At 43.9% G+C, this 11,959-nt stretch overlaps 2 protein-coding genes and 1 non-coding gene across 3 annotated transcripts in view; 2 read left to right on the plus strand and 1 right to left on the minus strand.

Annotated features, from left to right (window-relative positions):
* The window catches only part of LOC132290444 (ATP synthase subunit 9, mitochondrial), a 464-nt gene extending 317 nt beyond the window's left edge, over nucleotides 1-147 (minus strand). The window contains exon 1 of the mRNA XM_059790094.1: nucleotides 1-147. This exon is cut by the window's left edge and continues 317 nt beyond it. Within this exon, the coding sequence (XP_059646077.1) occupies nucleotides 1-115 (115 nt within the window). The 5' untranslated portion in view covers nucleotides 116-147.
* Nucleotides 148-2,960: 2,813 nt separating this feature from the next.
* LOC132290442 (NADH dehydrogenase [ubiquinone] iron-sulfur protein 3) lies at nucleotides 2,961-10,587 on the plus strand. Its single transcript, XM_059790092.1, has one exon. The coding sequence runs from the start codon at nucleotides 3,960-3,962 to the stop codon at nucleotides 4,530-4,532; it is 573 nt and encodes a 190-aa protein (XP_059646075.1). The 5' UTR covers nucleotides 2,961-3,959; the 3' UTR covers nucleotides 4,533-10,587.
* TRNAW-CCA (transfer RNA tryptophan (anticodon CCA)) lies at nucleotides 5,560-5,633 on the plus strand. The gene has a single exon. It is a non-coding gene; the product is annotated as a tRNA-Trp (tRNA).
* Nucleotides 10,588-11,959: the final 1,372 nt, after the last annotated feature.

The raw sequence follows: 11,959 nt of genomic DNA on the forward strand, positions 1-11,959 counted from the left end.
GATTTCTAGCTACGGAATGAATCGAGGAACTAAGGACGTTTCCAATACCGATAGCAGCTCCCGCTAAAGCAATTGTAGCAGCTCCGGCACCTATTGATTTTGCACCTTCTAACATTTCGAGTTGAGAATTCTCGTCACGCTTTTGAATTCACGATTTGATGTTCTAGATTCCTCGTCGATTCTTCCCCTCGTTCCTTTTCTATTGGGCATCTCACTTGGAATGAAAAGCATGATTTTAGATCTTCTAATAAGGTACACTGAACACCAACCCAATCTCTTTTAATCAAATCCGTTATTGCAAGAAAACTACAAACAACCTACGTGAACGGACGCTTTCAGTTAGTTATACTTTTTGAACTATATAAACAAATATAACAAGCGTGCAATATTGAGAAATGTTTCTCAACCAAACTCTGGATTTGCGAAGGCCAGAGGAGAATGCGTTCTTGAGTCAACAAGCTTACCTTACCTTATATTAGAGAAAGGTTTGGAACCCTTGAAACAGCCCCTGCTGAAGGGGAAATTCAAGCTCTCTTTTCTGATTTCCTTTAGGCGTACACCTAGGAGTCACCTCGCAGAAGATTGTGAAGGCTCTTCACACCTTACATGTCAAAATCTGCCCGTCTCATAGACTTGATCTATCATCGGATATACGCTATATCTTTTCGTTTATTATGAATTGCCTCCTGCCTCTAGTGGACTCTGTTATGAGGAGTGTGAATTTGGCCTGTTTGATCGAGTTGAAAGCCATATATATTACATATACAAAACCTACTTGGGCTGGAAGCTTTAGGTTATCCATGGATCAGTCGAAGCCAATTCTGCCACTACTACCCCTTCAAAGCTGCCAGCAGCTAAATGCAGTCAAACTGTGGAGCTTATCCTTGAATGTGGGGCCGGTCCCCTTATACTATGACTCGATTTAATCAATGTTATTGCTAACTTGTAGAGTTTAAACTCTTTGGTGGATCTCATGACCGCACCTGGATCATGAGACAGAGCATTCTCACTAGTAAATAGTTATTCCATGTAAAGGTTGAATTCATTATAGGTGGTTAGGCTTCAAGAGTCTGCTGGTCTGCTTCACATAAATCTACCGCTCTCTACTTGCTCCTTTTCACCCCAGGAGTGAAAGCCTATCAAAAAAGAGCTATCTTATTCGTGAGATCTCGAAAAAGCTTGGCAACATGAGACAACTACTACTAGTCCTTTTACTAGTCCGTACGAGTGCGCTCGCTAATGTTTAATATCTCCTACTCTGTAAATAGAACCTTATTAAAGAACTTTGACTTAAAAGGATTCCTGTAGAGAAGAAAGTGAGTGACTCTGGCACTTGTTCAACATTCCCTTTCCTTGTGAGCTCTTTCTCTTATTAATAGCCTTCCCCTAGCTCTCCTCTGGGAACTTTCGCATCATGACGTTCCCTTCAATCCCCTTCCTCCGTAGAATAATCTCTTTATGAAGCATCGCCGGCAGGCGTCTATCCTTTCAGTCGTTCGCTAAGCTTCCTTTTGTGAGCACGCTCCTTATTAGTCGCCCTTTCACATCACAAGGACCAACTCTCCCTTCTGTTTCATAGGGCTAAAAGGTAGACCTTAAAGGCGCTTTTCGGGTATAAAAGTCAAGGAAAGTAGGTCGTACAGGGTGGTAATGGTTGACCGTTAGGGAGATCTGTCCCCGGAGATCTTGATGCTAGCCTCATCTCTCTCATTCTTGGTCGCGAAGGGGTGTATATAGTATACAGACCGGGGTGCGGTCAGCGTATAGGAGCTCCGATAGCCAAACCAGTCGGCTAGCTTTCCATTCAATAAGCCTAACCGAAAATCTTTAGACCTACATAAGGGCGACCCCTTCTAGATGAAGGAAAGTAAGGGCGGTCCGTTGAATCAGCCTATTGATCAATGCGAAATTCCTCACTTTAGAGCTTGCTCGTCGAACCCCAAAACCCTAATATGAATTGCGCCCACCCGCTGTGCTTCTGATTCAAGTCCTCCCACTGAAAGAAAGGGAGGTGAATGTGCGGATGCCAGAGTTGTGAGTCGATCAGTAAGATCTAAGCCAAAGTGTCTATCATCTATCTACGCGAATCTATCATTGTCGCATTGGTCACATTCATCACATCTATTTTCATCACAACGGGAATGCCTTTTTGTAGCTGTCTCCTTCAAAGATAGATAGAAGTTGAGAAGTGGAACCATGATCCACTGGTCTGGTACTGGGACCTCACAACCGGTCCCTTCCTTTTGGGGTTCTCTGACCGAACCTCTCTAAGCGACCCCTGCGGGTGGAGCCCGTTCTCCGGCTCTAATCCTGGGATCTTCGATCGAGAAGTACCCGAAATCAAACAATAGATTCCGTAGCGAAGGATGAAAGAGCGAAAGAAAGCTCGACCAGGTCGAATTGTTTAACCACAGAGGAAGAATCCCGTTTAGTTGTAAGTTCCCGCGCCGCGCTAACTAGCGCTACACAAGGCTTCTTTTTGATATTGGTACGTGCGGCTTTCTTCGCATGATCGGTCGATTTCCTTGCCATTGTGATGGGGTCCGTACTTCAAAGGCTAGGCTAGCCGCTAAGGCCGGGACCGGGACCTGCTCCTTATACATTGATCTCTTTGGTGGTGGTGCTTACAGACCACCTCTCGTCCGAACGTTCAAGTTCCTTACACACCCCTACTTATTCTTGAGGAGCCTCTTGTTATGAAGCGTCAGCCTCTCCAACTCGAACAGATCCCCCCTCCTCCCTCCTGTTGATAGAGTGCTCGGAAAGAGCTCATTAAGCTGAATGACTTGTAGAGCCTCGAGACTACAGCAGAGGATGGCGCGATACCCAAAAGATGCCCTTAACGAAAGAAGGAAAAAACAAATGATTCAAGCTGTGATAGGTAGCACCCCGGGATAGGGATTGAAAGTCGTTGTTAAGACAAAGGAATTGCCAGAGATTAGGGTTAACTTGAGTCAGATTATGACAACCTTTTCTGACTTATTTGTTTTGTTTGAAAGTTCCCTCTATGAATGTGTTTGATGCACAAAATGTCTTTTATTGGAATGAAGTCATTTCTCGGTGACCTACTCAGTAGGCATGGGTCTGTAATCCATCTAACGAAACCTCCTATTCTAATGATTCCCGGAGTATAGTTATAATGGTAGGGGGAGTTTATACCTTCTTTGGTGGCCCTTGGATGCACCACACCTTGGATTTTGGGAACAAAGTAGTTGTTGAAGCCTGTGGTATTTGGCAACCAGACTCCTCTTCCTTTCTAGATCAACTACACTTTTTGACCCTTAATTCCTTGAGATTAGGAGAGTGAGTCCTATTGCTGTAATGTAAATAGCCCCGGCGAGTCTGGCTTTCCCATTAGTAGCTTGGTCCATCTTTTCCAGCGAGGAGTTCTCTCGAATCAAGGGTACTACTCATTCCCGTTCTGAGGTGTAAATCAAAAGCTTCACGGGCGAACCAACAGCTCATGAGAGAGTCTTTTTTCATTCGAATTCATCATATAGGTAGCAGAAAACTCAGTGGACTCCTTTCTTCGTTCGTGGGTTGGTCAGCCAAAGAGCCCTAGCTTGGAAGGGAGCCCGGTTGGAACCGAGGAGAATGCGTTTTTTTCCATCTTGCGCCAATGAAGTCAGTCCGTTCCAGACCTTGGCAGGTGTGGATAATGGAATATAGAATAGTATTCCCCGCATCAGTAAGATAGGTCAAGCAAGGCCTTTTCTTTCGTTTATAGAAAGCCGCTGAAGCTTGAGTGATGTCTTTGATGGGATGAAGAGAGAGATATATAGTTCGTGTGCAGTGAGGGATCTTTATAGGCAGCCAGTCTTTACTTAACTCGGCCCAAGCAACGCTCCTTCACTCCCATGCCTTTCTTGGTCGGACCAACCCAACCGGTGATTTCCGACAAGTCTTGACTTCATTTTTCGAGCAAGAAGCGGAACTACAAGAAAGCTTTCTTTATCTTTATGGATAACCAATTCATTTTCAAATATAGTTGGGGGACTTTACCCAAGAAATGGGTCAAAAAAATGGAAAGATCGGAACATGGGAATAGATCTGATACCAATACGGACTACCCATTTCCATTGTTGTGCTTTCTGAAATTGCATACCTATACAAGGGTTCAAGTTTCGATCGAGATTTGCGGAGTTGATTATCCTTCTCGAAAACGCAGATTTGAAGTGGTCTATAATTTACTGAGTACTCGGTATAACTCACGCATTCGTGTACAAACCAGTGCAGACGAAGTCACACGAATATCTCCGGTAGTCAGTCCATTTCCATCAGCCGGCCGGTGGGAGCGAGAAGTTTGGGATATGTTTGGTGTTTCTTCCATCAATCATCCGGATCTACGCCGTATATCAACAGATTATGGTTTCGAGGGTCATCCATTACGAAAGGACCTTCCTCTGAGCGGATATGTGGAAGTACGCTATGATGATCCAGAGAAACGTGTGGTTTCTGAACCCATTGAGATGACCCAAGAATTTCGCTATTTCGATTCTGCTAGCCCTTGGGAACAGCGTAGCGACGGATAATTCAGAATCAGAATAGGTCCAGTCCAGAGAGGACAAATCAATAGGAAATGCTATTTGCTTCGTAAGAAAATCTGAATGCACTTCTATGAAAAAAAAGAGTTTCACGGGAATTGTCTTGATCGTCGGATATCATTGAGAAAGAAATATACAGAAGTGTTTCTCGAATGATTTCCCAGTATGGAATGAGTAAAGAATCAAGCGAAAAGTCTCGATCTATACGAACGGCACTGGTTTTTTGTGTTTCTTTCGGTTTCATGGATAGCATCAAATCCCGACTTTCTACTATGAAACGTAAAGCGCTTGACTAATGGGCAAAGGAGCCTGAAAAACGTAATAGGCTGCTACTCTAGGCTCGCTTCTTCAAGCTCCGCCCCTTATTGAAAAAGCGCTAACAAGCAAGAAAGAATAAGGCGCCAATCTCATATTAGTAAAGCAACCTTTCGCGCTAGGCGCTCACTTTTTTTGTCCGGGTTACAGCGCTGGCGGCAGGGCTTGTTGCTTAACCGGATACACGGAATTAGGATCTCTGTCGCATGCAAATCTTTCTATCGGGAAAGCCTCGCTTATTCAAAGGGCTGATTATTTAGAACCCTTATTGCTTATAAGTAAGTAAGCGTTAGTAGGAGCGGCGGGATGATGATGAGTATCTAAATCAATAAAGACCAAAAAGCAGAAATGGAAAGAGTACAACAAACAGGAGAAAGAAGATCTCTTATTACTATATATTCATGCATATTACTAAAGATGACTTGTCGGTAGGAAAGAACTATGTGGAAAACAGGGCAGGGATTCTCTACAATGACACTCACGACCAATTGAAAGGGATGTAGTGCAGCTTGGACTTTGTTTTGGGTCCAAAATCTCATGGGTTCCAATCCTGTTCTTCTCCTCTGGGCAGTCACGAGGGATCCATTGAGATCGATTCAAATTGGACATACATAATCTTTCATTTTATGAGACTATATGCATGCAAGATGTATTGGGAAAAAGCATCCTTCTTTACAGTCGTATCTACTGTGATAAGAAAACGCTCTTAGTTCAGTTCGGTAGAACGCGGGTCTCCAAAACCCGATGTCGTAGGTTCAAATCCTACAGAGCGTGATTCCTTTCTTGTTAGGTCTATCTAATTACAATGAAATAACTTCACTAAATGGAACAGCAACCTTAATTTGACCTTCTGCGGATTCAAAAAAAGAGATGTTAATGAATCAAAGGTCCAACTCGATTCTAAGACTAGTCATTTTGAATTGTGGGAGTATGAGAAATCTCTTTGCGGGAGACAGAAGGAATATGAAGCGGATTTATTTGACAATGAGAACTAGACACGCGTCCCGTATCCCCATGTGGATATAACTCACTTTCGACACTTCTTTCTGGTAAAACTGCTTCTTCCTATGGTTCGTCTTGTTCATGCAAAGTGTATTGACGAGTGCCTTCAGAAAGAGACTTCGCGAAGCGGGGTGGTCCGGCTCTCAGAACTAGCTAGAATTGGGGGGTTTCATGAAGAAATGAAAAAATGGATCACTCACTGCACACAAACTATAAGTCTATTAGCCGCTGGTGCACCAGAGGCAGAAAGCCTTGCACGCACGTATGTTAGCGATTCCATCAGTCAGATTCACAGTTTTCATTGTGACTCCAATGCCCCACACCAGAAGGTATTTGGACGTCATTCTTATTGATGCAGTAGGCTAAGGCTAAGCAAGAATTGACTTACTGTAGAAGTGGTGGTGAGCCTTTATAAGTTCGAGTCAAGCTAGTGGATTGAGAAAGCAACCGTCTAACAACGAAAAAGAGGGTAAGCGCTGACCCAGCCTATAAGAGGTGCGCGAGGTGTGATTGGCGAGCTGTAATTCCAGGGGTAGAGGATTAGGCGGGTCCCTTAATCAAGGAAAGCGCACTTCACGAGCTATCTTATCTAGCTACTGTCAGGTTAGCTCCGGTGAGCTATGAGACTTAGAAACTTTAACCGGCCTTTCTTATATTGTATCTATGGAAGGATCCTAACCCCACCCATCAATGCACAGGGTATTCTTCAGGAACTACCTAACGGTGCTTTCCCCCTCCTCTCATCATAGGAATAGAATATGGAAATGTGGTAAGCCTTGCCTTGCCGTCTAAAGTGGTCCAACTTAGCCTCCGTGACCTTATTCGATCAATTTCTAACAGACCCGATTCAACAAAAAGGAAGCTTTCTCTTTAGAAGAGGTCAACCAGGATGAGAAGACGGCTATCGAGGAAATGCTGATTAGCTAAAAAAGTCTGTTTAGTTTACGGTCTGAACTTCGGAAGTGAAGGACTGGGGTCAACTTGAAATAGATCCTGACTGTAACTACTGTGTCAGAAGATGTTTTTTCACCTTTCCATTCCCCCTATGGTTATCGAACCAACTGCCCAAGAATCTCATAAAGTGGAGGTCCCTTACTATAAGATGCATTTGACTGAGCGAAGTAGCTTTGAAGTGACCAAGAATGTGAAATTTTGATTCGATGAAACAACTAATAGAGAAGGCGGATAGACAGATATATCTATATAGATATATCCCCAAAGCCAAGAAAGAATATGCGCACACTATTGATATTGAGAAGCTAAAGAAAGAACAGGAACATCAACCAGGGATGCACGCTCTCAAGACATCTCACGTACATGCCCCAACAGCATTAGAGAACGGGGAAGAGAAAGTCGCTCCTAACAAAACCAATATGGGAATCGGTTGACCAATTGCATAATATGTTTCTGAAGGGAAATCCAATGGAACAAGAAGAAAGAAAAATATGTCATATTTGCCCCTAGAGGTATGTTGGCTGAAGAATCAGTCCGTCCGACTCATCCCAAACTAGATAATAGGAATCGGGGGTTTAGAACCCCTATTCCACTGTTTTCTGTGCAAGATTCTACATCCCTTCAGATTGTCTGGTGAGTTATCCCAGCACATGAACCTCATAACTGGCATCACAGAAGCTCAGAACAGTAGCATCAAAAACACTTCACCCGGGGAAACGAAGAGCTAGGCCGAACCCTAATGTGACCGAACCTAAGCTCTGATTCTCATATTTGCGCCATTAGCAAGAAAAGGAAAGTGAAGAACATTGAAGGATAATTAGTCATTTGACAGCTATATTAGAATGAACTTTTTCAATTGACTGATCATTTTCTTGCGGGCATTGTGGTAGATAGAAAGTCAGTTCACATCTCAATCAGAAGAGGAGACCCCTTCTTTCGTGTCGATACGATGCTTGAACCGCACACGGCGTTTGCGGGAATGAGGAGATACTAAGCCAAGAAAAGTGATGCAAAAGCTTCTCAAAATAAGCAACAGAAAGGCTTTGCCCTCTCTCATTATGAATTCGTTTCGCTTTCAAGATCTCCGCTCTGCCCGTCTCCGTCCTTTCAATCTTTATCCAGATTCTCTCTATTTAGAGCATTTCTTTAGTGAAGAGGCAGCTCGGCTTTAGGAGAATGTCGTCGTGGTGCCTTTACTTAATAGGTCTCACGCCAATCCGGATCTCAATCAGGGAACAGTTCCTTTCCTTCTATGCTCAGGCAGTCAGGACTTCAACAGGTCCCTTGTTTCAATCCATGTGAGAACGAGGAGTGCGGCTTTTCTCTCACAGTGAGTGAATGTGTGCATCCCTCCGTGTAGGGGTTTTCCATAAGAGTAATAAGCTGCCTATAAGGTGCCTCTTTTCTGTATATGTTGGTTGACCAAAGTCATTCTTCAAGACCTCATAGTCATTTCCGTGAACAATAGGGTAACAAAGAGAAAGCATTTGAACGACATTTCAAACATCAAATGCAAAGGTTACCCCCTACAATGAAGATTGGAATGAGCGAAATTACGGATGTGAAGTGACAAAGAGTAAGAAATGGATAGGAGATTGATTCCAGGAGCTTTAGGCGTACCATCACACACATAAGACAAGAGAGATACCGCACCTCATTTTGCTCTTCGATTTGAAGTAAGCGCTACGATTGATTTGCAACGCATTTTGGTGATTCATTTTGCGTAAAGGGTACGAGCTAAAAACAACGCAAAATGGAAGCCAAAAACAACCATCAAAAGCGCGATTCCGTGCCTATTTACGCGAGCTTTCACTAAGGGTAATCTCAAACACATGGAAGCACTATGGACTCTATTTGACTCACACTTTTGGATCTGCCCCATCTTCCTTAATAGAAACCCTGTTGATCTTCGATCTCAAGGGATTGTATAGGAGCCCCGTACTCTAGGGGTGAAGCCCATCCATGTTGGGGGGTTGATTCTGTTGCACCAGCGGTACATAGACATATAGTTTGTGTGCAGTGAGGCTCTATGTAGGTAGAAAATGTCGGACCAACAAGACCGATGTTTGATTGAATGGGTTCGGTTAGAATAGGGTGAGCGTTCGATCAAGAATGAAATTACGAAACTTCCTAGGTAGGTACAGCACCTGCTCTTGAAAATGACAGGGAAGCTTGTGTTAGATAGGTCACTTGCAGAGGAATGTGACTCACGGAAGCTGGATATCGATTAGAAAGGACACACCCGTAGATACACAACAGGGATTGACCGATAGGAACGAAGCTAGCTTGAACCTTTTGAGATCGAAGACTGAGGCGAAATCCTTATCCGAAACAACAATGGAATGAAAGAAAGGGGTCTCGCAGCTTCCCTCGAATGGCGGAAGTGAAAAAGCTGGCTTTGCCCGAACCTAGCAATGTGATCGAAAGGAATGACTATGTGAATACTGCTCCTCTTTCTTACCTGCAGGACACTGTTAACGCACTGACAACAGTGAAGCAGAGCGGGCGCAACCCATCCACAAGGGAGAGGGATAGGGTTGGTCTCACTGGAGGTGCGACCTGCCTGATGCTTCTACTTGTTCAGCACCTAACGAAAACGAAAGAAAGAGCATCTGTCACAATTGCGTATTAAACATTGGATTCGTCAATTTTCTCTCTTTCTCAATGCCAGTCAAACGAATGCCCCAATCATAGGGGAAATCATAGTTTGATCCTTCCTGCCTCATAAGTCACGCTAGCGTTATTAATAACACATGCTCTAGTGGAACTTTCTTTTTTGGGAAGAAGCTCCTTTGTAAAGCTTTTGAATTGCCCGGCGAATCCGCGGAATCTGCTAATGAGATCGGAATCACTGACACAATATCGCGAGATTAATGCCACCTCCAAGAACGTTGGTTCAGAGAGCTTTCTAGTCAGAAAAGAGGTTTCAACCTTGGCTCGTGACAGCTGAACTTAAAGAGACATCATGGACTTCACTTCATAGGCCTATACTAAAAGCATCAAAACGGCTTAGGGACACCTCAATAGGAAATCCCCTGAAATAGGGCTATAACGTGTGTTAAAGGTCGCTAAAATGGTCTACGAAGAGGTTTTTCTTATAGCCTTGCCTCCTTTCCTGTCTTTGAGTTACTCTGCTGTAGGTCAAGCTCTAAGCCTGAGATGGATTGGGAGTTCAGAAAAATAGTCCATAGAATCGATCTCAAATCCTATCCCATGTTTCTGAATGTTCGACTTCTAAATGATGAGGATGAGGAAGAAAATGTGACTGCAAATCACACTGATTATTCACGCAACTCTTTCTTTTTCTCAAATTCCTTTCAGGAGGTATTATCCTGAGGTCATATAAGGATGTCGCCTAAGATCGTATCCTCTCGAGCAAGAGGAGAGATTGGCATTGGCAAGAGCTTTTCTTTGAAAATCTGATCTGTCAGAATCGCTTATGTAAGATCGATTCGTCAATGAGGTCTCTGTCTCCGTCAATCCCACTTCCTTGGTAAGGACCTTACGCGCATTCAAGAAAGGGGAAGAAAAAGGATGAATAGCGGAATGCAGCCTTAGAAGGCTGGAAGGCTGAGGGAAGAACCAAAAAGACTGCTTTGAGAAGGCCACTAGCTGAGAAAAAGGAGGAAGTGCCTACACATGAAAACTGGATATGACCAGGTCTTCCCAGCAGATTGATTAGAGAACTGACCACTAAGGGTAGGAATCGAAGCTCTCGAGCCAAGGCGGGGGGTTGTTAGAATAGAAAGCCTAGGAGTAGGCATATGACAAAGGTGAATACCGCCCCTTCACACGTGCGAGTAGTCACCCATAATCCAATGCAATGGTAGGTATTTCACACCCAGGCATTTCTTGCTTGAATCTTTGTTTGAGCGTAGTTCAGATTGATCAAATTTGATGTACAAGTAGAATGGAAACCAAATAGACCAAGCGGTCATATTCTAGTATAGTAGCTTTCGAATCTCAAGTCAAGGCTCTAAGCTACGCTCCTCTCCTACTGCCAGACGCGGGCGTAGGACAATAGGAGAGCTATGCCTGCAGAGAAGGAAGAAGGGGTCGATCATGAGAAATTCCAGTTCAGTGCTTGGTCAGGTTTATTCCCTCATTCTCAGATCAATGGATAGCTAAAGGCCAGTTCTGTCGAGTAGCTAGGTCAAATCTTCATTCATTGGTAGAAAGACTCAATTGCCTGAATAGAGCTTTCTCATCGAAAGATCAATGCTCTTCTAAGGAAATATGAATTCAAATAGTTCTTTTGGTGTAAGTGGAACCGACTCACTGCTCTAACAGATGGGGAAAATCTCCCTTTCTTGTACTAGCTAGCTCTTTGTTTGATTTCTCTCTCTTTTTTGATTCATTCTAGAAAGGTCAGATGGAGAATGGCATTCGAGGCATGTGAGTTCAGGCCAAGGATCTTCGGCTCGGTGTGAGAAATGCGGGCTTATGAGTTTCACTCCTGAAAAGAAAGAAAAAGCGTTGTCGTCCTCATCGTCGGAGTGGTCAGATGGAGAAAGAGTTGACAATGGTGAACCTGAAAGTCGGCCCTATACCTAGATTGCTGTTAGAATGTGGTCGTATCCACCCCTTGAGTAAGGCTGGAAGACCGTGATGAATGATTAGAGGTTGTTATGGATGGAACGGCACTGAACTCTTGGAAACTTATTTGAGGAGTCATCCGAAGCCGAGGACATGGCCCCTTCTACTCAGAGGCAGGTACATACAATTCGGCAGGTAGCCTAGCTGCCTCGCCCTCTTCTCTTCCTATTTCTTGACTTGCTGATTTGGTTAAGCCCTAATAATTTCGATGGATTGGTTAGTATCATAGCGCGAAGAGATTATGGTTGGAAAAAAGGAAGGAGCATTAGGAGATGCAGCAATTCTTGGTATTCCGTTGAGCTATTCCGGTGGAAGACGTAACCGCCCAAGTAATAGTCATAAAGGATCTTTGGCCTATCTATTGATTTTGGGGTTTCATGCGTGAACTATAGCCATTGGATGGATATGGCTACTAAACTCTTCCCTCGGCCTTTTTTGCATCTGCTTCTCGGTCTATCAGGAGATTGCTACTTGGAAATCACTTGAGAGTTATTCTTGCTTTCGCGCCACTGGGTGGAGTAGAATCTCATTATCCAGCATCCGGCTCC

This window comes from Cornus florida, unplaced genomic scaffold (genome assembly GCF_030987335.1).
Source record: "Cornus florida cultivar Cherokee Brave unplaced genomic scaffold, ASM3098733v1 CherokeeBrave_3.0.0_Hap2_scaffold_242, whole genome shotgun sequence".
NCBI classification, from domain to species: Eukaryota; Viridiplantae; Streptophyta; class Magnoliopsida; order Cornales; family Cornaceae; genus Cornus; species Cornus florida.